The 25679-nt window shown below is 34.5% G+C and overlaps 3 protein-coding genes across 7 annotated transcripts; 1 reads left to right on the plus strand and 2 right to left on the minus strand.

Annotated features, from left to right (window-relative positions):
- Nucleotides 1-404: 404 nt before the first annotated feature.
- LOC103500952 (uncharacterized) lies at nucleotides 405-8129 on the minus strand. Of its 4 annotated transcripts, none has more exons than XM_008464419.3 (16): nucleotides 7909-8117; nucleotides 7642-7732; nucleotides 6106-6280; nucleotides 5892-5997; nucleotides 5662-5744; nucleotides 5282-5308; nucleotides 5005-5174; nucleotides 4791-4907; nucleotides 3643-3723; nucleotides 3247-3335; nucleotides 2963-3019; nucleotides 2570-2641; nucleotides 2154-2399; nucleotides 1434-1549; nucleotides 1059-1172; nucleotides 405-768 (listed from the first exon to the last, which is right to left on the minus strand). In XM_008464419.3, the coding sequence occupies exons 1-16, from the start codon at nucleotides 7957-7959 to the stop codon at nucleotides 621-623; spliced, it is 1743 nt and encodes a 580-aa protein (XP_008462641.1). In that variant the 5' UTR covers nucleotides 7960-8117; the 3' UTR covers nucleotides 405-620. The 4 variants fall into 4 exon arrangements, with proteins under 4 accessions (XP_008462641.1, XP_050945028.1, XP_050945029.1 ...); XM_051089071.1 differs by having other exon boundaries at nucleotides 3247-3308; nucleotides 7909-8116; XM_051089072.1 differs by lacking the exons at nucleotides 7642-7732; nucleotides 7909-8117 and adding an exon at nucleotides 6613-6837.
- Nucleotides 8130-9314: 1185 nt separating this feature from the next.
- LOC103500950 (uncharacterized) lies at nucleotides 9315-12208 on the plus strand. Of its 2 annotated transcripts, none has more exons than XM_051089074.1 (2): nucleotides 9315-9619; nucleotides 10696-12208. In XM_051089074.1, the coding sequence occupies exons 1-2, from the start codon at nucleotides 9615-9617 to the stop codon at nucleotides 12086-12088; spliced, it is 1398 nt and encodes a 465-aa protein (XP_050945031.1). In that variant the 5' UTR covers nucleotides 9315-9614; the 3' UTR covers nucleotides 12089-12208. The 2 variants fall into 2 exon arrangements, with proteins under 2 accessions (XP_050945031.1, XP_008462640.1); XM_008464418.3 differs by having other exon boundaries at nucleotides 9315-9512.
- Nucleotides 12209-13011: 803 nt separating this feature from the next.
- On the minus strand, nucleotides 13012-24729 carry LOC103500949 (protein CHROMATIN REMODELING 24). The gene is made up of 22 exons (XM_008464417.3): nucleotides 24258-24729; nucleotides 24038-24169; nucleotides 22940-23928; nucleotides 22723-22853; nucleotides 22573-22627; nucleotides 21805-21933; nucleotides 21107-21214; nucleotides 20896-20951; nucleotides 19747-19837; nucleotides 18967-19104; nucleotides 18806-18883; nucleotides 18027-18236; nucleotides 17875-17946; nucleotides 16868-16948; nucleotides 16673-16791; nucleotides 15821-15932; nucleotides 15423-15491; nucleotides 15252-15346; nucleotides 14405-14539; nucleotides 14212-14280; nucleotides 14008-14140; nucleotides 13012-13277 (listed from the first exon to the last, which is right to left on the minus strand). The coding sequence occupies exons 1-22, from the start codon at nucleotides 24367-24369 to the stop codon at nucleotides 13128-13130; spliced, it is 3264 nt and encodes a 1087-aa protein (XP_008462639.2). The 5' UTR covers nucleotides 24370-24729; the 3' UTR covers nucleotides 13012-13127.
- Nucleotides 24730-25679: the final 950 nt, after the last annotated feature.

Consider the following 25679-nt stretch of genomic DNA (forward strand, 5'->3'; position numbering starts at 1 on the left):
ATTAAGGAGAAAAGATCGACACAAAAATAGTAAATCTAAAGAAATTCTTCAGATGCGTAGACCTCACAATCTTTAAAACATATATAAGATATTGAAATTTATTGTCAATTGGTTTTGAAAATAGAACTTATATTTCTCTAATATGCCGTGTAGAGATATCTCAAGGGTAAGTATGCCCGTGCTCATGGAGAAGATAGAACAATATACTACGGGGTGTAATGGTCTATTTGAAACGATATTTCAAGTGCTTAGAAAAATGAAAAATACATTCCAAACAGGTCGTAAATCCACCATTTTAATACTCTAATACAGTACTCTGGTTGGTTCTTGCCTTGCTAAGAGATCTAGTTATCAGAACACCACACATGCATAGAAAGAAGGGTTTCATATGTGAGACACAGAAATCAATGGGGACACAAACTAAACCTTGACATTATAAATATGGCCAGTAATTTTGGAGGAGATTTTTTATTTTGAAATGCATGAAAGTAAATTTCACAAGCATAAAATTACTAAAGATGATCAAGGGAAAAAAATCCCATGCATTTAAATTACAAAGAAACAGATGAAACCTATAACTACATGCAAAACTGTGCTAGAGAGAGTTGTTAAAGTGGTGTTCAGTTTTCCTCACTTAATGACAAATGCAAAGCATGTTCTGCCTCCTTCAGAAAAAGACTGGTTAGTTCCTTCTGACCATGGCGATAAACAATGCTACACCATTGGTTCCTGCTCATCAAGTTTTGCGGCTTCTTGTCGTCTAATAATCTGTTGCAGCCGAGGAGAAAGAGAAATGTTAATAAGAACTGATGAACTTCTTTTAAGGTATAATAACTATCAAAGATGGGAAGAGTTTGAGTTTCTTTTCAGCTCAAGCTAAAACAGAAGAATTTGAAGCTACTGGTGTCATGCATATATCAAAGGGTTAACATTCTTGGTTTAAAGTTTTACAGAACTCATTTTGGTATTGATAGACCTCATCTCACAAACTCATCTAGAAAATTACAAACAGAGTTTTTGTTTTAAGGTTAAACTTAATAACCAATAAAGGATGATACCTAGCAGAATCCTGACACAAGCCATTTGCGTTCACGCTTTCAGTCACTTGGGCCTCTTTTAGCAGCTTAGTGTCACTGTCCAGAGTTCCGGTGCCTTCTTCAAGATCCATCATCCTAAAACATGGACGGTTAGTCATTACCTCAAAACTCGTTAGGGATGCCTCACAAAAATGCTTTCTTGATAGTAGAGTTTCACTAGGATAGTCTTCACATTATTGTTCTTAATCCTTATGTTCAGGGTGTAAAAGAAACTACATTCAAATATCCTATTTTGTTTTCTCTAGACTCCAAAAATCCACCAACGAGTTTTGAGTAATATTGCACTTTGAGTATAGAAAGAGAACAAACATCACTAAAATACAATCGTGCAATTACTTCTTTTGAAGAAGATCAACAAGCAATTGCAAAGCTCCAGAGTCACCACAAGCCTCCCAGACTGCAGCTTGGACGTCAGTGTCAGTGGGCTGCCTATCCTCTTCAGGTCCTACAATCTTAAGAAGAAAAATAAATACAATTAAAAAAAAAAATCAAAGGTCACATAATATTACTTCAGAATATCGGAAATTCCATCTACATTAAGAATTATCAACAGCATGCTCTTGCTTTCTCACCACAAATTCTCATTCAAGAAAATTTTTGTATAACATCCGGTAAGGAAACATCTAAAGAGTACTATGAAAATAGATGTTATCAATTATTAATATGTTTAACTTACTGGAATATCATAATAGAAAGCAAAAGATCACATTATTGATTGTCATTGGAAGATTATTCTATGCTCTCCTTGTCTATTTTGTCCGCAGTCTTTATTTAAAATTGGGTGAGACCAAGAAGTCAATTGTCCATGAAAAATGTGCATCCTGATTTAACTTTATGAAAGTCTGGTTTCCTGAGGTCTCTCATCCTCATACAAAGAGTTGAACGATCCTATTTCTGTGAAACAAAAGGGGAGTCCTAAAACATAGGGATTCTCGTATCCAAGACCTAGTTACATCTACTTCCCCGATAATTTATCGAGCGTTGCATCATGTATTAGCCAAGCAACAAGGAGCTTAAGCATATTTGTTTAAATGGGCCCAAAATTTCTAGCCCTACCTCTGCCAGTAAAGAGGAAACCTGCATAAGCTCGTCCTCCTCCATTGATATAGTTCTCAATGCAGTTAAAAATTTCTCAGGGAATATCAGCTTGTCCAAGTAAGAAGGTAGCTTGCGCTGACCACTCCAGCTGTAATTGCAAGCTCTGTTGCTGCAGTCAACATTTTCTTTGATATTTGAGGTTTTTGGTGGGTGAAATCCATGATCCAGCAACCTTCTTGGTAAAAGACACCGCATTTCAGCCTTCTGTTAATGGGTAGGAGTTATAAAGACAAATTCAAACTCGTTAGATTGAACATGTTTGTCCAGACAATTAATCTATAAAACATTTAAACTAGTCAGACCTACGGTCGGTTAAATATAATATTCATTGAACATAATCTAAACTATGTAATGTAAATTTTAAAATAGTTAACCTGTAATTCAAGCAGCTGTAACTTCGAATCGGAAAAGGAAGCATTCTGGATTGCTTCTAAAGGATAGTGTACCTGCATACCATCCATCAAACAACCGATTTTTGTATTCACGGAAACAAATGTCTATTAGTGGACGGTACAAAATTTGAAAAGCCAACTGATCTGAATTGGTTTGACTCTGTATAATTGTAAAACCAAAAATAATCAAACTGATTTGCCTACTTTAAATCAGTTTGGTTTTTGAGTTTTTTCATTTCAAAGAAAAAGGTAATATGACTTCTCTTCAACCTCCTAAACCGACAGTAGGCTTGGGGTCAAACCAACCCACTTACATACCCGTCTACAAAAAGGAAGGGTACATTGTCAAGTAGTCCTAGTGTTAGATAGCATTACCATGAGATAATCATCTGGATTATCTTCCATGACAAATCCGTAAAGATAAAGGAGCTCCTGCCACAGATGGGAAAAATCTAAGCTTATCAGAATGAAAGAATAGAAATAACAAATAAAAAGTTCAATGTGTAAAGGAATTGCAACGCAGAAGAAAACTGCAGATGCAACAATTTAATCTAGAGTAAGCTAAAGATGTTTCCTTCTATCATTACATGATTAGAAACAACAAGAGGAAAGTAATATTCACGGTTCAGGGACAAGTTCTTGAAAATGATAATTGATACCTCATTCCCCTTGTTACCGTAGCTGATCGAAACCTCCTCCACTCCGGATGACCTTGAAACAGCTTTTCCAGATATATCAAGGATTAAAGCTGTTAGAAAATTCGCCACCATTATACTGAAGAGAAATGAAGAGTGATGACTACGAGGAATAGATGGTTTTATGGGCTTCGGGAGGAAAAATGAATTTTGACGAAGGAAAATAAAGAGGTCTTCTCTTTTCCATCAAAGTTGAGGATTTAATCTTCTAAGCACCGAAGCTCAAAGAAATTTGAAAGGGACTAAGAGAGCACTCTAAACCATATGAAACAGAAAGATTGAATAAATAGGTGGAGAAAGGTATGGAATTCCAACATACACATTGAAGAGAAAAAGGCATTATAAGAAAGATCGCAATACCAGAGAGGAGGTACATTGAGAAAGGAACTCCAGTAGTGGACCCTATTCCATCAACTTCCCATGTTGCTGTTGCTTTCAGATCTAAAAGTACAAGGCTTAGTCAGAGAGTGACAGATGATCACAAGAATTTCAAAACCATGTCCAGTATCAGACAATGCTTTGACAAGTGAAAAATCATCAAATAAAAAATCACTCCATCCAACAGCTTCAAATAATTTCCAGACAGCACATTTAAGAACAATGTTTCCCTATTATTCTTCAATTTACCTCGTCCATGCTAACATGAAAACAAAGTTTAAACAGGCATCTCCAAGTCAAAAATCCGAAAACAATTAACTCAGCAAGAAAAGATCCAAAAACGAGAGGCATTGACCTTGATATCTTCACTCTTTTTACCACACATGATGCATCTTTGAGAAGACAATAAATGCTTTGATAAAAAAAAATCTTATTTAATATATAAAAATTAAAAACGAACTTTTACTAGGCTGTTTTTTGAGTCAAACCAATTCAGATTATTCCAATCTTTCGGTATTTATTTGATTTATCCCCTAAAAGACTTTGGGAGTTCAACTCAAAATAAATAATTACAAAAGATTGCTCTATTTAATTTTCATGTTTTCTCATAAAACATTTGATAATAATGAATATAAAGATCTAATTACTAGTCCTACATTGCATACTTAAAATACCAGGCTCTGAACCAAACCGAGAGTCCGTATTGGGGGGGGGGGGGGGGGGGGTGCTTGTTAGACGCTCTGATGCGGGCTGCCCCCCTCGCCTTTTTATCGAAGCTATCACTCAATAGGGGAAGGGCTGCCCAACCAAACGGTTATGGATGCGCCTCCTTCCTGCTAGAACTCATAGGTCTACGGGATCCTACATTACATACTCCTTTCTTATTTCCATTTTTCCTTAATTATAACTCGTACACCTGGACTTATCTTTGACCTGATTGGTAGTCTATTTACATAGCATGATTCTATTGATGAAAGAAAAAGGAAAAATAATAATAATAATACATTATTGGTTGCAATGAAACATCATCTATACAGAATCTGTTGCAAATAATGTGAAATAAGCACAAAAGTGAACAAAGGGATAAAAAAAACGACAGTACTAGTAAAATCTGATAAATTTCTACACACCATGATTGCAAAAGTCAACACCAGGAACAAGACCCTCCACCCAGACAGTTTCTTGTTTTAAAGACCCAAATGTTTCTCCAGTAGCTGCGCTATCAATCATCCGAAGATCTTCGCACCCTGAGATTGACCTAGTTTGTAAGTTCATGTAAAATAATTTATCCTCATGACGTCACAAAAAACAAGCTTCAAATAACTTAAGTACAAGAGTGACCACCATCTTCATTCTTAGTGCAAGCCAACTGCACATCACAGACAGCAGAAGTTGAAACCTCAGCAGTTTCTTCTATCAAGGAGTCACTTCCAACCTCTTCTTGAATTTTAGGAAATACATAATCATGCGGCATTGGAATGTTCAAGGCACGTGCCCAGAAAATGGAATTTGCCCTACAAAAGCAATCATGTTCAATCTTGAATGGAAAATGAATAGATAGTTAAGCAGACGAACAGTAAACAAGATTAAGATTAATGAAAAATCCTGCTAATTTGCATACCATAGGAAATCTTCAAAGCTCACCTCCCTGAAAAAAATAAAAACAAAATACAGCAAATAAAATGACTTGACACTGCAACAATGAATAAGATAATGATACAGGATTCGATACACCTAAGGGATAATTACAGAATGCTTTAAACACTGAAGACCACTGATGGAATGGACCTAACCAGGAACTACACATCCAAGGACCTCTCAACCCCTTCAAAGGTTCTATGGTTCCTCAAAAGAAAAAGGAACTTAAAGAATAAAGAAGACACGATCTTATATCAAAGTAGGAAAATTTTCTAAGGACATATAGTAAAAAATAAAAATAGAACTGTTTCCAAAGGATCAGTTTGAAATAAAAGGAGAAAATGGAATCCAAGTTAGACAGACCTTCCTGAAAACCCTTCAAGAGTCAACAATCTACTAACCAATTTCTTCACTTTATTTTCATACAATGACTGCAGTGAATTTTTCTGCAAAAAAGAAAAAATTATAATGGAACAAGATAATTCATATAAGCATGTACAGTGAGATTCTTCAGGTGATGACAGAGTAGCAACTATTCTGTAATGAACTGAAAATAAGGTTTTATATAAAATATACCAAAGTGAGCTCTGCACCTGTAATTCAGTTGCTCGATAAAGTGTGGTACCCTTCAGTTCCAAGAGCTCGTTATCAGTAAACCAAAGTGGATTCCCAAATCTTGTAGGAAGCACATCAAGGTACCTAATAATAAATCACTGAGATCTCACCAACTATAAGACAGACAAATAAATGATCATTTAGAAAGAATGTTTATCATAAACATAACTTAAGAATGTTAAAGTTACATACGGTTTCCATGAAGAATTTTCACGCAGCCGCTCAACCATGAGGAACAAAATCATCAAAAATCTATCATCTACTTCACCTTCTTCATACATTGCTCTACACTCTGGTCCATAAAGAGGATCTTGCAAAACTCTCATTGGAGTGATTGCTAGATCTAGGGGAACAACTAATAGAACCCCTGCACAAGTAAGAAAATGAACTATTCCCCTGAGAAACTGAGAAGTTATGACAAAAGTTACCCTGCTACTACTATCCAACATGATTCCAAAAGCAAGTTTGTTAGTTTCTTTTTTTAACTAAACTTCCATGCAAATATTGATTAAAGGAAACAGCTGGGAAAGTGCAAGGAAATTAAGAAAATAATTTTCAGATGTTGCATATACACATTAAGTTGCAAGTACAAAGAAAATCTCAACCAACAAGCTAGAGTCAGAACCAAATTTTCACAAGCAGATGCCTTCTTTTCTAAGTTTTGTTACATTTCCTACATTGCTTTCCTTCTAAACTTACCAAAAAAAGGCTTGATCATGATGTTCCAAGGACGCTCCCTTGCCTTTGAACCCATGGCTAGAAAGATTGATGATCAAAAAACTTCTAAAGTCCTTTCAAGAGAATGTGACGCAAAAACAGGAAGGAAACAACAGACTTGTCTGAGGTTTTCCAATGTTCCTTGCATAAGTTGCAACAGGAGAGGGACACTCGATAGTGTTTGGTTTTGGAAATTATCTCGTATGTTAAATCCTAATACCTACAAGTGTTAAGTTCAAAGAAAAATTTGAACTTTTCAAGGCTTCGTATTTCTACCCACTGCAAAATTCAAGAAAACAGACTTGCAAGAGAAAACACTTGAGCTCTTACCAGTCAACTCTCTCGTATTGGCTGTTGGAAGGGTCGCAGTTTCATAGCAAGGCCAGGAAGCCTATCCACTTGGGGAAATTCTAGCATGTTAAGGACACATCCTTCTCATCTCCTAATCAGCGACCGATGTACTATATATCATCATCATCACAGAGAAAAAAGAGTCTGGGAAATTGGCTATAGAACAGCTAGTTCAACACCCAAAAGGAAGATTACTATTTCTTCCTACCTTCAAATTAAATCTGTCGTCCAGTAAATTTCTTAGAAAGTATTAAGCCAATTCCATTGACTTAAGTCACTAGAGGTACTCTGCAGTATCTCATTCACCAACCTCCAGTGTTAAAACCAGACTTAATGTTAATGAAAATCTTACCACCGACATGAACTGGGTAGAATTCATTTTTATATAAAATAACTACCTTATTCCTATTACATGAATGGCACATCTAGGAAATTAAAAATCATTTTCAAAATGGGACGTGAGTAAACAAAAATAAATAAATTTTAAAATGATCACTCCCCACATAGAAGTTCATGAGCTTTTAGCCTGATAGTTGTTTCTCAAGTAATTAAAAAACAGCAAAAACTAGAGAAACTGCGAAACAATTTGGCTACAGAATCAAATACTGCCGCAAGAATAAAATTTATTGTGGAAAAACGAAAAATCGAAATTTAGAATACCATCAGAGGCATCGTTTGCAGAAAAAAGTCCACACCCTTTGCTCAAATCACTGTACTTGATCGTGCAACCTCGAAGGTCTGCTCCATTAACCTGAATTGAACCCCAATTAATGAAAAAAAAAATATTGAAAAAGTTGCAACTTTTAGCAGAAGAAAAAGTTTCCGGAATCATGGAAGCTGAAACCCACTAAGCTGCTGCGTAAGTTTCTGACATAGTTTTCTTTTGGTTCATGTTCAGGAAACTCAACGCAAGTTTAACACTGTTACCTGTAGCCATTGGAGAAAAAGTTCAAGATTTGCTTCGTCGGAGTTCGCCATCTTCTGCTGACTGACGTTTACTGTTGCGTTTTAGGCACAATTACATACAATTGTGGCGATTGCGGAAAATGACCAAAGGGACACTCTTTTCCGAAGGGAAAAAATATACATATTTATGTATATAGAATTCATTCTTTATATCCCAAGATTTTACGGTTTTGTAAACTTGAAAGGAATATATTGAGGTATGTGTATGTATGCGTGAGTTTTGCTGTTTGCTCTTTTTAAACACTATTTAATGACATTCGTTCGTAAAATTGATTGTTTTTAAATATAATAAAATTAACCAAAATATCTATAAATATATCAAAATATCATTAAATTACGATATATTTTTAATTTTTTTATTTAAATATGTTTCTGTGTACATATTAAATGTTCATTTTTTTCATTCTTATAAAAATTATATTGTTTTGGCTTTTACGAAAGTTCCAAATTTACTATAGAAAAATCGTAAAATTTTGAATAAAGATGAAAAGAATTTGTAGACTTAAAAAGGAAATTTTGATCATGTTATAGGTCGTGGATGCAATGTTGAGGCATCGGAAGTTTTAAAATGAGGAAATATCAAAAAGAAAAATATAAAAATTAATAAAAAATATTTACATTTTACATAAAAATAAAAAATGAAGTATAATAAATTTTATGGTTTTTCGAATGTGTAAATAGTTTGTTTTTTTTTTTCTCTATTTTTCAGAAACCATCTTTTAAAACAATTATCCTACTTTTATAAGAATAAGAAATTCTCAAAATTTATTTATAAGTTAAAACAATATTTGTACAAAAAAAAAACTTGATTCACATTAAATTTTTTTTAGTTAAGGATAAAAAATTACTTAGTCTTTCATATACATTCAAAAGAAAAAAAAACAACAATCGAATAATTACCTCTATAGTTTTCCCATACTTTCAATTTTAAATATTTATATATTTATTAATCTTTAATTTAATCTATCAAAGTTTTCTACTCAAAATTTAATTTTAATCTTAATCAAAATTGATTAATAATCATTTTAACGTAAGTAAATATATTTTCAAAATCTATAACAAAAAGAGAGATAATAAATAAATTATTAATAATGATTGAAAGTTTTTTCTAGATATAACCAAAGTATTTATAAAATAAATTTTAATGTTAAAAGCTAAATAAAAAGTTAACAACTTCCATCATTAATAAATTAAGAGAACTTTTTTTATAGTATTTTGATTTATAATAAATATTTTTCCATAAGATTTAGGATATACTAAAAATATAAAATTAGAGGGTCTAACAATGAAATAGTAGGAAAATAGAGGACTAGAATGAAAATTTAAATTTAACCTAAATTTGATATTAACCTATAGGGTCGTCAGAGAGATGAAAAAAGGGGTGACGGTGAAAGAAAAAAGACGACATTTGGGACCCAGGAAAAACCCATCTCATAGCCACGCGAAAAAAATAAACTACCTCTCTGCCGTAGCGCGAAAATCAGCCACCACCGTCACGCCGCTCCGGCAGGCTTCTTCATCCCTCAAACAACAGTTCTTGTTTTCCTCTTTTTCTCTCCCCTTCTGTAAGTTTCTCGGTTCCACTCGAAATTACTCTAATTCTCGCAGTTCACAATGCCCATTTGGTTCTGTAACCCCTAAAAATCGATATCAAATATTTGACGTTAATGGGGTTCGTTTTTTTCTTTAGCCTATTTTGTTTCGGTTTTGTTATCTAGGGTTTTGTTAATACTCGAGACTTTTTTTTTTTTTTTTTGAAATTTTGGTTATTTGGGTTTGTCGGTGTTCATATGAGTTATTTTCTGAAATTAGTTTTTGTGTTGATGGCATTTAATTTCTCTATTGTTTGGTCGTTATGAAGTTAGCAATTTTTATTCATGTACTTAAAATGTTTGTTCTGTTGTTTAACCAAGTGTAGTCCTTGCAAGCTACAAGATAATGTTGCAGCTGGTTCAGTTGAGGAAGGTCAAGAACAAGTTAAATCCCTTTTTTTTTTTTTGTGAAGAGTGATTTCTGGAATTCTAAATCAAGGGTAACGAAGTCTAGTTCATCCTTGAAGGTCGTAGAAACTTATGGATTGAAATATTTTTCAAGGTGTCCTCCCTAATAAACCTCTCCTTCTTTAAGGCGTTTATAATATTGAAGAGAATGAGTCAATTTATAGCAGTCATCTACCTAAGATTTAATATCCTACGAGTATATTTGGACTTAAATGTTGTAGAATTAGGTGGTCTATCCCGTGAGATAAGTTTAGGTGATGCAAGTTGGCTGGGACTTAGAGGTTTTGATCCCCCATCTCTAAATTTTGTTTTGTCCTCAAAGAAGAAGAGTAATAATTAGTATGCATTTGGACAAAATCAGAATTAGGATATGTCAAAATCATTTTGGGTTATATGTGTGGCAGGAACTCTCATATTTTTAATGGCACCATTCATAGTTTTGACTATATTTCTTTGGTTGCATATACGGCCCTCACCTGGTGTAAATTGGTTTTCCCTTTTTATAATCATGATTTAGTTTCTCTCATCGCTCAATGAAAGAGCATTTTTGTAATCCTATTCATAGGTCATCCGCTTTGTAATTTCATCTTACCAATGAAATTTTTACATTTTTTGATAAAAGAAAATGTTGGGTTATGTGTGAAGAGTCCAAGGGAGCCATGGTTGGAGGCTATAAAACCAACGTATTCATTCCTATAAACTATACTGGTTATTTCATAGTTTCTAATGTAACATATCATATTTTCAGGATGTCTCCCGTGCGGGTTCTGGTTATGTATAATGGCGATTGGATTTTTAGTGAGAATGGTTTTGAATTTAATGGTGATAAATTAAAAGGAATAATTGTTGATGAGAAAATTACACACAGCGATCTTCTGGACAAAGTCTATGAGATTGTCAAAGTTGATCCAGCTGAATATGTGGCCACAATGAAATGTTTATATAAAGCCCACGTCCCAACCCCACCAACAGAGATATTAGACAATGAAGATGTAGATTTTTTTATTGGTGAGAATCTTGTAGACGATCATGGCAGGCGAACACCATTGTGCATCACCGTCAAACGCAGAGAATCACTAAATCAAGAGAAGGAGGTGCATTATCCAGTTCCGTTTGACTCTGGAAGTGTAAGTAATCAAACTTCTGGCTTTGTGCCTACTGCACAAAATTCTCAATTTCCTCCTTTTCTTGCTCTTACTGAAATCGAAGAACAAAACACAACTGCCATTAGTTGTGGACCTCAGGCAGACATGAATTGTGATGATGAGATGCAAAATGCTGATCAACATCAACATGATAACTGCAATGATAATAGAGGGCCTAATAATGTGGTAGAAAATGGGCATATGCAAAGTGATAATTATGGTTGTAGTGATGAGATTCATCCACACAACTCCAATAATATTTCTTTTGATGATAATCTTACCATCCAAAATGACAGAAAAGACATCCAAGAATTTGCAACACCTGATCCGTTGAACCCGAGCATTCAACCATGCTTATATTCTGAGCAGTTGAACATGAGTGTACCAAAAAATTTAACCATTGAGCAGTTGATGTCTAATGATACTATAGCAGTTGGCCAGACTTATCCAAGCAAGAAGGATGTACAAAGCAAATTAAGTCTTATGGCTATAAAAGAAAATTTTGAATTCAAAGTAAGGCGTTCGACAAGAGAATTATTGTTCGTTATATGTACAGACAAAAGCTGTAAGTGGCGACTTCGTGCATCAAAGTTGAATGATTCTGACTGCTTCCTGATAAGAAAATTCCACAATGTCCATACTTGTTTAACCGAGAAGTTCCATCGCAACCATCATCAAGCCAGTAGTTGGGTTGTTGGTCAGCTGATCAAGTCCAAGTTCGAGGAAGGTGCTTCTGATTATAGACCAAATGACATAATCAAAGATGTGGAGAAACAACTTGGAGTTACCATATCTTATGATAAAGCTTGGAGGGCACGAGAAATTGCTCTTCGTTGCCTAAAGAGGTCCCGGGATCGAGAGAAACGGTCCCGTGGGAGACCGAGGAAGGAAAAACCTGTGTTAACTGACAAAGAACCATCTCTGCGATTGTGTGGGACCTGTGGTGGTCGTGGTCACAATAGAAAAACTTGTAGAAGCCTTACTGTGCCACAGTGAAGTGCTAGAGAACTGGGAGTTAATGAAGGAGTAGGTAGAGCTTGACCTTTTTTTTTTCTTTCTTTTATTGTGGGGATGATATTTAATAAATGAAATTTGATATGTTGAAGGTGATCCAAAGTGCTGTTCTCATTTTTCGTTTTTCCTTCTTTGAGAATGGTATTCTTTCATTTCATTTCAGTTCTAGTATAACATTTTGGCTTCTTGTTATTTCTGCATTTGGGTTGTTTTCTTTTCTCATTATATGTATTCATATATTATCTAATCGAATCACGTGGTTAAAAGACTTGGTATAAATTAATTTTGGATGAGTTTTATTTGGGATATTCCTTAGTCCCAATGGTTAAAATTCTAGGTTGATGAAGATTAAATATAATTATTGTTTTGATCATTGATACAAAAGGTTCACGAATTGGGAGAAAGTCTTTCTACGGATTTACGTCAGAGGTATCTCATGACCTTATTGTCAATGCTAGGTGTAACTTTTTTTTATGACAATGCTTATTGGGCTTATGATATGCTATTAAACCTTTGTTTAACGTGTTTATGACTCGTTTTTATAAACAAAAGATGAATGATCAACGTTTTATATTGATATTTTCATTAATATTCCAATAAAACTGAAATTATGTTATACCATAACATCATAATACGGCACGAATCTCTAATTAAATTATAAATCTCCAGTTAAATTATAAATTCAATTAATTATATGTAACTATTTGATCCAAAAGTTTTAAAGTCATTTCTAACCTTTTGTCCTTACTGATAAAACTCTAAACTAAACATTATTTTGTCACTAATAAAACTCTTAAAACTTGAAACTTGTGTAAAGAATTAAGGGACTAAATATGTGAAATTAACCTAAATATGTAGGTAATAAAGGATTGACTTATGATAATTTACACAACATATTAAACAAATAATAAAAACTGGATCGTTGCCTCAAAATAGATACCATATAAAGTTTGAATAGCTGGTCAGTCCCAAACTTCGCTCGTGAAAGAAATCTCAATCTACACATCAAAATATAATCCATCTATACATTCAAAATCTTCTGAAACTCGTCAGTGATGTCGATGACTTCACTTTCATGTTCTTTTCTTCTTAATTCAGAAAGTTGTAAATTCAATTCATCAATTTGCTTATGAATTCTTTCCCCCCTGTCCGGTAATCTTGAGATAAGAACCTGAACATTTATTCAACAAAATAAAATTTCAGCTGCTTTGACAAATTGAATTAAAACCAAAATAACCCGTCGTCAAATCGAGTCATCTTAGAACGATCCTAAAATCATAACAATTTCTGTTATTCCTTTATATTGAGAGTTTTGTTAGATTAGACAATTTAGACTTTGTTTAATGTTTTTAGATTTACTAAATACATCAAATATGTGTCTCGGCTGACAATCTAGATTTCTTTTTTCTTTTTCTTTTTTTTTAAGAAAAAAAACTACATCAGGATTCCATGAATTAAACGGTATAAATCTTGAAATTATGTTGTTAGTGCGTCCAAATCTATAATTTTAAGTTTAAAATGTAAAATTATATTATATTTAAAAACTAAAAATATGTATTAATGTGTTAGATTATATAGTATAACAAAAGAATTCTTTTTAGCATGAAACATGTTCTTAAATTAATTAATATTAGTTAGCAAGTAACTATAAGTAGTTTTGTGGTTTACAAAATATAGTACCAAAAAAATTTTAAATTATGGTTTACATTAGAATCCAATTTCCAATTTCAAAGCTTTCTAGCAAACACGTGATTCTATTTTTATTGAATCACTTGTTTTTAATTTTTGTTTTCAGATTTCCTGCCACAGGGTCGATTTGAGTGAGGAAATCTGGGAGAGGACTATAGCTAGATTATGTTTTTAGGAACCGTCACTCAAAAGGGAAGTTGATGGAACCGTACCTTATTTTCTAGAGTTTGAGACAGCCGATTGATTCTATATTCGATTTCCTTTGCCGTAGGTTTGCCTGGACTGCTTGAATTTGTGATAGATCTATTTAACATCACATCCTTTGGGTTGAAAGCATACCTTGCTCTGGAAACAACGTAAAAGACGTTACTACGCTATGTGATGTTTTATATAATCCATGTAATACTAACTCATACCCGTTTATATCATGATTGGATGAAGAACTTGATGTTGGTCTGTCTCTGAATCCAAACTCTCTATTCCTCCTACAACCATATTAAAATGGAACTGGTTAGTTTCAAAAGGTAATGAACATTGCAAGGCTTATAATGATCTTTTATTTTTCCAGAAAAAGGAGTGAAACGAATTTGCAGTGATAAATAAAGTTACCTGAACGACGTGTCTTCTTCCTCCAATGCATACACCGGCTCTGGAGCTGTCTTAGAAAACAGCAAATTGTGGTGACTAACTCCTGCAATACCTTGAGTCTCCAGAAACTTTATGTGGCTTCTCAAAGATTCATCCCTGTAGCCACAAACAACATGTGAATACGAAAAAAGGGAAAAATGTACTGCAAAATGCCGGTTATGGTCTCCCGTTTGGCAGCCGAAAGGACTTCAAAGACTAAGATTCTCTTCTTAAACAAAATCTCGATTTCTTGAATAAACAGAAGCGTAAACATATAGAATATTTAAATCATATTTACCAATATACACACATCATACTAATATTATAATCCACTAATGATGCTAATCGACTAGTACAGCCTAGTTGATCAAAAAGTTTTCATCTAAAATTCAAATCTCCCAACGATACAGAATGCTTGATACTTGGAGGCAGATGACAAGATAAAAAACTTAAGATTCTTGAATTGTCCTACACCCCCCCCCCCCCCCCCCCCCCTCCGAGCATAATTGGCATCCCATTAAAGTATACTTCCTAACCAATTTGAAGTACAGTTTAAAACAATTACATGACGTTCAATCAGTAATTACATGACAAGAAAGTAGCAACTGCAAGCACACATTGCTGCACTACTGCCAAATAAAGGGGCACGCTTAAGTACCACCTGACAAAGTACCCAGAAAGACATAATTACTTAGGAGTCCAGAAGCGCTATAGAAACATACACAATTTCAGCGGCATTTTAGAGTAAACCATAGGCAAGTTTTAAATATGAACACTCGTGTGAATGCCTATCATTTGCGTTCAATGGAATTTATCATTTAAATCATACATTGTAAGTTGTTGATCATGTTCCTCATGCATTTGTTGTTGTGTGACAGATGTATCAAATCCCTCTTCTGGAAGACTAAAAAGCTCCCGAAGATCCTGGAACATTTATATTATTAACCACACAATCCAACAAGCAAAACAAAAAGATTACTTACAATTTTACATGTATTACCTGTTGACTAAAGTACCGTATCTGTTCTTTGTGCTCTGTTGCTGTTTTAAACAATCCCCCTTTATAAACCTACACATAAATTTTATAAATCAAAACAAGTGGTAGAATTTCGTTCGAATTAAAAATGGCAATCCTTTTAAATGTACAATGGTGATTTGCTCATAGACCAAATAATCATATAAGCCTCCCAGGAGGTGCGGGAAAAGAAAGAAAGAAAGAAAATTACTGCAAAGTAAGGTCTATGGGGAATTTATGGGTATACGTAGGAAAAAAGGTTAACTAATTTGGTCTAGTAAACAATTCTACATTCTCAGGTTTATGCGTGCCATACATGACATTTAAGATCTTAGTTTAATAAGAGTTGTACATTCGACAAACATTTATAGAATAATCATTACCTGTTTTCTGTAGATCTTTTCTTCAACAGTCCCACATGTCATTAATCTATACACTATAACATCTTTCTTTTGCCCAATTCTGTATGCTCGATCAACGCTTTGATTATCAGTACTACAACCAGATTGGGAACATTTAGTTAATTACTGCAAATTCATTATATATATGTACATACATGCATACATGTTAACATGAAAAATGATCTTAGATATTGAGATTCACATGTAAAGAGTTAATTTGTACAAGATGAAATGCAAATGCATGTAAGATCAAATGCATATTTTCTATTGAGTGTTCAGTGTTGCAAAAGTTAGAGTTATGAGCAACCACTTCAACTACTCTACCATCGAAGTATGACATTTAAACAACTAAGAAGTCAAAATTTAATTTTGACTTGAATATGAAACTTCAAGACTCATGCAGTATTACAGAATGGACGTGGATGTTAGTGAGGCATGACTTAAGATGGTAGACTCGCCATGCACTAGCTTGTGTCATATCATCATAAAGTGCATAAATGATTTCTTCAATTGATCAAAGATGTACAAATACACAGGCAAATGAACTTATTCTAAGTATCCATATTGAATTTTCAGTCATTTTGTAGGAAACAAACTTTAACTACAACATGTATGTTACTGTTTAACCAATCAGTGATGATTTTCTATTCGATAGCCAATAAGAAATGGAAGAAAATGAAGCAACAATGGAGAAGGGGAAAATTTTTTTAAAAAGATGGAGAATTTTTCTGCCTTATTTGAAAGAAACTATGTAGTCATGGTATTCTTCAACAAATTTAAGCTGCAAGATTGATGCAAACATGAGAAAGAATTAAACATATATATCTAAAAAACCTTGGATTCCAAGCTGGATCTACTACAATTACACGATCAGCTCGGGTAAGTGTAAGACCTAGACCACCGACTTGAGATGTCAAGAGAAATATAGAAGCTCCTCTACCTTCTTGAAAATCCTACGAAGGGAGAAAAGAATTTCATATCAAGAAGGTTATATAAACATATATAAGTGTCTTTTGGTACTTTACTTACATTTACAATCTTCACTCGGTCCATGGCTTTTGTAGTACCATCAATGCGCAAGAACTCATAGTCATTGGATAACAGTGATTTCTACGGAGAAAAAAGTATGCACGTCAATCACTTCAACCTCATTAGAAATGGTGATACTCATTACATGAACTGGTGCATTTATATTTAAATTTCACACAGTAAAAACTCCCACAAACAAGTACATTATATTAAAAATGTCTCTATTTGTAAGGAATTTTAGAGTTTGTCAATAAAAGCTTTGAAGTGTTACCACGTTGTGGTGGTTGCTGTCAAAAGTTTTTACTGTTTCAAGCCTTCTGTCAAATATGCATTGGATAAAGTATTTGTAGATACACTGTTGGCTAGGCTAAGGTCAGTAAGGTTTCATCCTATTGCCTTTGAAATAGATGTTCATTGGAATAAGAGTTTCGCTTGAGATGGGTTGAAAGAGTAAAAGGTTCTGCCTTTACATTTTTGGCTGGTAGGATGCTTTATTTTGGGATAATGCATCAATGTTTTTTTTTACGCATCTGTATTCCTAGGGGTGCCATTAGTGGAAAAACTTTTCAACGATGTCTCTTTACTCAAGACACATCAATAGCAACACACTTCTAAAAATAAGATAAAAATAGCACTAAATCGCTTAATTGGACAACAAAAAATTCATGAACATAACTCTTTCTTTATGAAAATGAATATAACCACTAAATACAGAGCTTTTATTCATGCAGATCATCAAGACACTTGAGGCATAGCAACTGATAATATAAAGAGCCTACATAAACTGGTGTATTAATTAATAGATGAGATTTATGTGTATTCTTTATTTTGACACATTCAAATACATGGATGGATATATTGTATGCCACTGTTTATACTAAAGTTGTTCGATAGCATATTTATCAACAATCATCTTGACATTTACACTATGAGCCCATAACCATATTTTGTTATGAAATAGTGTTGTTTGAATATCAAGTATCAGAATAAGTCAAGCAAAACTGAACCTCGAGAAGATTGAGCATCTTGCGAGTTTGAGAAAAGATAAGAACACTATGCCCCTTCGGAACCAAATTATCCTGCCAACAACAGAAAGGATGTTATATTGAACACGCTAGCATTTATACTTCAACAACGGATTCAATAAAACATCACTAACCAATAAAGACATTATGAAGGATATTTTGCAAGAGACATTGTCATCATACACTTCAGAAAAGTCCCTATCAACTACATCTGCTAATTGTTTTGCCAGCTTTTCTGCTACACCAGCATCTTCTGGGCTTAACACTGTTTCCATTCCTTCCAATACCTCTTCAGCAGCTCTTTTGGTCAAAAGAAGAGGATGATCGCATATCTTCTTAAGAATCTGCACATACCAAATGAATACTTAACTTTGTGGCACTCCCCAATTTGTGGCGATGATGATACCATTTCAAGGAAGAAAAGTTGTTAGAAGATAGATGAGGACAGGGGATCTCCCTTAACCTCAAATTTATTAAATGGTGGATATTTTTTTTAAAATTTTCTAGTTCAGAAGAAAATTTGGGAAAATTTTAACCCAACTTGCATTGTGATTCATGAATAGTAGGGCATAAATACCAAAATAAAAGACGTGGATGTTCTTTAATAAATAAATAGATAAGCCACACCATGGTTCATAAGCTTTAAGACAATTCACATGAAGCAAACAGCACTGTCAAGCGTCAAAGGGGAAGCAGTAAATGATTTGCACATTGCATACAATTTGAGCTAGAACTTAATGATGATAAATTGTATCACAAAGTCGAGGGTTTTATGGATTGTTTAGTTTCATTTTGGCTTTCGAATTGGTTTTCTCGCTGTACAATGTATTTGGCCATTTTTCCTCTGGAAGTTGCATGGTTTTTCATTCACCAGTGAAAAATATGTTCCCTTGAAATTATAAAAATAAAGTACCGTAATGGCAGCCAATACTGAGCCATCGAATGCAGAAAGTGCCAAATCACTCTTCAAGAAAGCTTCATAAAGTTGTCGCTGCATCAATTAAATGGGAGCCCAATGTTGTTATTCTGTGAATGATGTGATCAGGAGGGAAATTGATAAATAATTGATCATACCTGACAACTAGTCAGTCTGAGCCAAACAATAATGTCATTCTTTTTAGAGAGTTTGGTAGCAGCTTGATCATTATCCTCATTAAACACTTCACTCTTCATACGACGCAAAAAGTAGGGTTGGATGCGTTCCCTTAAACCCTGCAAAATGCAATGCCATTAATATACTTGCAATGCTACATAATACAGATAGAGCTAGTAGATAGCGTTTTTTCATAAATAACGTAATTTAAATTTGGAAAGTTGTGGCAGTTGTGGCAGTTGTGTCAAAGTTGAATGGAAAGTACTTCATTCATTGAAAAACATTACAAAAAAGGGGAACATTGGATACTCTCCCAGAACCAAACAGTCTGACTTTTTTCTTTCTAAAAGGGAAAATATATTCAGCTAGCTTAATCAGAAAGGGGTAAATCACAGAAAGGTAAGTCAAAGTTGCCCAACGAGACGAAGCTCTTGAACCTGCAGTTAGAATTTTCATTAAAAAATTACCAAAATAAAGCACCAACCCCCAACAACCGTGATCTACCGTGATTATCAACTCACCAAATTATCCTGTATTGTACACCAGGTCCAGGATGCAGCAACAACAAAAGCAAGAGAGAGAGAAAGCCTACATTCCCTTTTTCACAAAACTCAGTTGGTTTCTTCCATAACGTGTTCAGTAAAAAAAATTCCCAATGTTTTTTCCCTTTCTACTACTACTACTACAAATAAATCTTAGTTTTCAAAATTGTGCTAAACTGGAAGGTGACAACAAAAAGATTAACAGGCAATAGACATTACCTTTGCAACCACTGAACCGATCCGCTTATCTCTTTCAGAAGCCTTTTTGTCATTTCCACGAAGAATTGCTGACTCGTAGTGTTCTTTAAACCTGACCAGATTCCAAACTTCATTCCAACAATACATGAACAAAACTTTGAACAAGTAAAATGAATAGACGAAACTGCATCTTTATCATTGGGTGGGAGAGAGTTCCCTTTGTTCTTTATTTTCACATCTTTATCATTTATCCTCTCTTCCAAAAACTGCATGATATCGGATCTTTTAGTTGGGTGTGAGAATCCTGTGTCTTTTTCTTTCCGGTTTCGTCGTAATTTGATCAAAAGGAAAATGACGGAGGTCACCTCTCTTCTTTCTTTAGTTGAGGGGTGTAGATTTAGGGAGGGAATGAGGGATATTCGAGTTTGGAGTTCTAACCCAAGTCAGGGATATACGTGTAAACCCTTTTTTAGTTGGTTGTTGGATCCTTCCCCACCTAGAGAGTCTATTTTTGACGTGGTCCGAAGTACTAAGGTTTCAAAGAAAGTTAAAATCTTTATCTGGCAAATCTTGCTTGACCGAGTTAACACAGTGTTGATAGGCTTGTTAGAGGAAGACTTCGCTTGTTGGCCCTTTTTGTTGCTTGCTTTGTTGAAAGGCGAGAAGACCTTGACCACCTTTCTTGGTATTGTCAGTATGCTCAAAACATGTGGAGCTTTTTTGTGCAAGAGTTTGGCGTTAGCAATGCCGGCCATCGAGCATTTATGCGATGATTGGGGAGTTCCTCCCCCATCCGCCCTTTAGAGAGAAAGGAGTTTTTTTTTAAGGCTAACCGGGGTGTGAGCTCTTATTTGGGACATTTAGGGGGAAAGGAATGACCAAGTGTTTCATGGCCGAAAGGGACCACAACGAGTTTTAGTCCTTGATTAGATTTCACATTTCCTTTTGGACTTCAATTTCAAAGACTTCTTGTAACTATTCCATGTAACATTTTACTTAGTTGGTCCCCTTCTTTTAGATGGGGTATTTTGGTGGTTTGGTTTTTTGTATGCTTTTTGTATTCTTTTTTTATTTTTTTTCTCAATGAAAGCTATTATTTTTATTAATAAAAAAAAGACAAAAATATATCTAACAATACAGAACAACCAATAATAAAACGAGGAACCATACCAGTGCTTGTCACCCAATAGGTCAGGACAGCAAAAGTTAAACAGGGCCCACAGTTCCTAGTAGAGAGAGAGGGAGAGAGAATGGAGATAGTTAACTCCGTATGGGATCACACTAAAAACACACCGCCAATGGAGTGATTTACGAAATAAGGTCGATAATAGATGAAAGGGAAATGACATTATATTATCTGGTACAACTAGTAATGTGATACCTTCAGATTGTTTTGCAATGGTGTGCCGCTTATAATTATGCGATGAGCACTGGGTATATCAAGCAAACTTTTGGCTCTTTGAGTGCTAGGATTCTTTATAAGATGACCCTGGATTATAGATTAATAGATCAATCACACCGATACATATCACAAATGGAAAGTCTACATCGATTTATGGGAAACAAGCTATTTATGATTGTGGGAAGAAATGACTAACAAAAGATGATAAAATTTATAAACATTGTTAAATCACTAATTGACGACCCAACTGGTGAAATTGAATATTAAATTGGGAGAAAATAACATTGTAGATGTTTTTTTAACGTAGGACCTCATGTTTTAATACCATTTTATGTCACCAAATGACCCAAAAACTTAAGTTGGTGGATTGAGGTAAATTTAATTATATCAGCACTTTAACACACACCTACTGAATATGTGGTGAAATGAGTGCATGAACTTCATGCTATTAAGAAAAAATAAAAAAAGAAAATACGTTCTTGAATCTCGGAATCAACTTCTAATAACAGAGTATGGAAGTTTGAACCTAATGAACTAAGACTTTCATATGTGAAAAGAAAACAGTATAGTTTCTTTATGGTAAAGAACAATTAGTACAAATAAAATAAGCTTATCTGCTAAATATTAAAAACACGAACAACTTCATGATAAGTAAACCACAAGTAACTAATAATGACCTCATCAAGGATCATGTAATCCCATGTTGTTCCATCCTCAGTTTCCTCGTCTTCAGAGAAGCAGTTTCCTTGCAAAGACTTTGAATTATTCCTCACAATATCATAAGTCGTAAGAAGAACACCTTTATCCTGTAATGGAGACAAGTAATACAGACAAAATAGAATTTTCCATTAAATATAGGAGCTGTTTTTATATAAAAACAACTTTTGTTGAGAAAAAAATGAAAGAACGCAAAAGCATGCCAAAGGAAAAGAAAGGGGGGTCACAAAAGACCCCTAGAGAAAGAATGTCCAACTAGGTAAGATGTTGCCTTTAGAATGATTACAAATTAACTTCAGGTATGAATTCCAAAGAGAAACACGAAACCTCACCATGAACTAAAGAATACAACAGAAAGGATTAAAGAATACAACAGAAAGGACCCATTAATGTAGTCTTCCTTAAAAGCTCATTCAAAATGTTCACACGACCAACCAAGATTGACTTGCCAGATAAAGAACTTTAACTTTCTTGGAAATCTTAATCCTCCAAAACACATCAAAAACAAGGAATAGATCCAACACATAACTGAAAAAACTAATCGATTCCAACCCTTAACCCAACACATAATTGAAACTAATAGATCTAACACACAATTTGAAATTTTGAACAATATCATTGTACAATAAATGTCTGACACGAATAGTGCAATCTAATATTTAGAATTGTCTTTGCTTGTTCTAATTCATGATTGCGGGCTTAGTTTAATAACAAAACTTAGATCTAACCTGGAGAATATAATTAAGCTCATATTGCCGAAGTTTAGCTGACGTCCCATAGTATCTGTACAGGAAATGGAAAGCTCAGCAGTTGCGTTCAGTTCCATAAACAAAGTAAGAAAAATATTTAAAACAATCCAGACAATAAAAGGTTACTACTCTCTCGTCTTCTCAGAAAGACCCACAACAGATAACTCTTTAATCCAATGGGGCAGGAGCGTTTTAGGAGCCACAACCAAGACCCTCTTTATTAAACGCGAATAAAAAAGACCAGCTAGAAAGCCACAAATCTGAGAAGAAACGGACGAAAAATATGGATTTAGACACATTCAAGCAAATAAACAAATTGAGAGGGAACAGTTTTTTCTGTTATTACCTGCATTGTTTTCCCTAAACCCATGTCATCACCTAAAATTCCGCCCTTGCCCTGACAATGTAGAGACCACAGCCACTGCAACCCATCACGTTGATGTGGATACAGCATCGTTGCAATTCTACCTTGCAATTTGAAAGTAGAATTGTGACCAGTGGAGCTTTTCCCCTCCAAGATAAAATCCTCGCCAGACTTATCAAACATGTCAAGCCCATCAGAACCATTATCCTTCTCTTCATATTTGCCATGTTGCCTTCTTACTTCATTAAAATCCCTTGTTTCATGATTCAGAACTACGCAATCATCCTCATCCTCTACCTCTCTTTCATCTATCAACACAGGACTTTTTCCTAGGGAATTGTACGTTTTTTGGACATCCTGACTCCTGAATTTATCTCGTCCTTTGTCATGTTTATTACTTGCATGCTCTAAATTCAGAAGTTGTTCACTATCTTTACTGCACGTATCAACTTCATGAATTCCCTCGTCAAACACATCTACCCTCACCTTATTTGGAAGAATTTGTTCTCCGTACTCACCACTCCCACCGACGTTCAGAGTCTTGACAACTTTTTCTACTTTCCCACTTTCACCAAACAAGGAATTAGATGTTTTAGTGGAGAACTTCAGACTATCAACCTCACGATCATCGGCTTTATTTGCTTCCCCGTACCCTTTTCCACCGTAAGAAGCCGAGTAGTCTTCTAGATAATCAATTTTTTTTGGCTTTTCTCGCCTTTTCTCGACAGACAAAAGCTCAAGCCTCGTGCTCAAGTCATTCAGGATATCCCTGATTTCACTTCCCTTGTTAACGCTATTTTCAACGGGTAGTGGAGGTGGCGGAGAAGGGGAATCGAAATCCGTAATACCAGAAAAATTGGGTGCATTGAAATGGAACCCCTCTGGATTGTCCAAGCAATCATCTTCTCGAGACGAGAGTTTGCACAGACGGCGTCGGCCATTGATCTTAACCTTCATCGTCTTTTCTTCGACTGAAAGTGACGAGGTGGAGAAAAAATAGAAATAACATCACGAACATGCGAAGATATTACCAATCAATTCCATGGTTAGGAAACCCCAAGAAGAAAACGAAATCCGTACCATTAACACCTGAAGACTGCAGAACTTTATCATCATTAAATTCGTCAACATTAGACGATACTTCACTGAAGCGATGTTGATTCTCAAGTCCGATTCTCGAAGGTTTTACATCTTCGTCTCCTTCTCTATCATCTGCACGCAAACACAAACTCACCAGCAATGACTACAAAGCTGCGAAATTGAAGACCCAGTAAAAATGGGAGAAGAGAGTGTACTGTACCAGCAGCGGTTGCCAAAGAGGGTTTTGGAGGAGCAGAAAGATCCTGAAGGAGGCGGTAATGACGATCGTTCAAACTGAGTGGTTTCTTCCTACTGGTGGTGGAATCGGCCATTCCTGAGTTGGAAATGGAACCGCCTTCCTTCTGCCGGAGAGATTGTGGACGGCCGAAGAACAAATCCGATAGAAGGGTTTAGGAATGGGGTTTGGTTTTGGTGGTGCAGAGACTGGAGATTGTAGTGCGATCGTCGTGCTTTTGAACTATATGATATGGGTTTCTACAACTTTCCCGCTTTACAATAGATACTTGAACAATTCAAAATGTGATTGTTGTGTTTCTCTAACCATTGTTTTGTTACACAAATCTCCACACTTTGCTTTTGAGCATCGCCGACAATAGTTTTATTTTAGAGAAAATTACTTTTTAAAACCACCCTAGATTTTGATCTATATATCCATGTGTGTTCGATAAAGTTTTTGGTTTTATGTTTCTGTTTTATCCTCTGACTCATTTGATGGTGCTCGTTTCCTTATTCAGTTTTTAAATGTTTAAGAAACGAAAGTGTTTATAATGTTTTTGGTTTCTTGTTTTCAAAACAATTAGAAATGCTTTTGATTCAATAAACAACTTGTGGGAACAACGAAAAAAAAGGGTTTCTCCTCGTTTCGTTCCTTGTTCTCTTTCCATATATGTCTCCTCGTTCATTCTTGGGTTTTCTTCTCTGCTCTCCATTTCTTTTTGTTTAGTTCCTCTCTTGATTTTCCTCTTCTCTCTTCGTTCTCCAATTCTTCTCCTCTGTTCCTTCTACGATTCTCTTTGTTATTCTTCTATGCCTTTATTATCAAGTTATGGCTACATTTTTAAGTTTTATAAATAGATATTTTTAGTCCCAAATTATAAGAATAGACACATTTTGTCTCGAAATTTTAAAATGTATGTTTAGTGAGTTTTTTTAAATAAATTTAAAAATACCAAAAGTATTTTATATTTTATTTTTTATAAACAACTATGTGTCATCTTATATTAGAATAATAACTAAAAATCACTTTTTCTAAAAGCTATTTTTTGAAATGACTAAAAAGATATATTTTGAAAACTCGATGATCAAATTGATCTATTATTATAAACTCGAAGACTACAAATGTCTATTTTTAAAACCCATAACAAAAGCACATATTCAACTATGGACTAAAAAAGTAGTTTTCCTTTTATTTACCTTTCAAAATTATAGTTTTATTTGTCCCTTTTATTTTATTTTTAAAGAAAATGGCTCCGATAAACCAACAAACAAAGTCAGGCGATCAAACTCCCAACAAATATCCCTACCAATTTCCACAATGTGAACAAAAACACTAACCAAATAATTGGTGACAAAGTCGCAATAAGGATTGCAAAAGCTAAAAGTAACATGTTTGTACTAGTTG

This window comes from Cucumis melo, chromosome 8 (genome assembly GCF_025177605.1).
Source record: "Cucumis melo cultivar AY chromosome 8, USDA_Cmelo_AY_1.0, whole genome shotgun sequence".
NCBI classification, from domain to species: Eukaryota; Viridiplantae; Streptophyta; class Magnoliopsida; order Cucurbitales; family Cucurbitaceae; genus Cucumis; species Cucumis melo.

Coding starts and splice junctions, on each gene's coding strand:
- LOC103500952 (XM_008464419.3), bottom strand. CDS start 7,959: ATGGCGAACTCCGACGAAGCAAATCTTGAACTTTTTCTCCAATGGCTA. Junction 5,745..5,891: donor ATCGAGCAACTGAATTACAG/GTGCAGAGCTCA, acceptor TCTTTTTTGCAG/AAAAATTCACTGCAGTCATT. Junction 1,550..2,153: donor TTTCCTCTTTACTGGCAGAG/GTAGGGCTAGAA, acceptor TTTCTTCTTAAG/ATTGTAGGACCTGAAGAGGA.
- LOC103500949 (XM_008464417.3), bottom strand. CDS start 24,369: ATGGCCGATTCCACCACCAGTAGGAAGAAACCACTCAGTTTGAACGAT. Junction 18,884..18,966: donor TCAGACTGACTAGTTGTCAG/GTATGATCAATT, acceptor TAATTGATGCAG/CGACAACTTTATGAAGCTTT. Junction 15,933..16,672: donor GATCCAGCTTGGAATCCAAG/GTTTTTTAGATA, acceptor ATCTGGTTGTAG/TACTGATAATCAAAGCGTTG.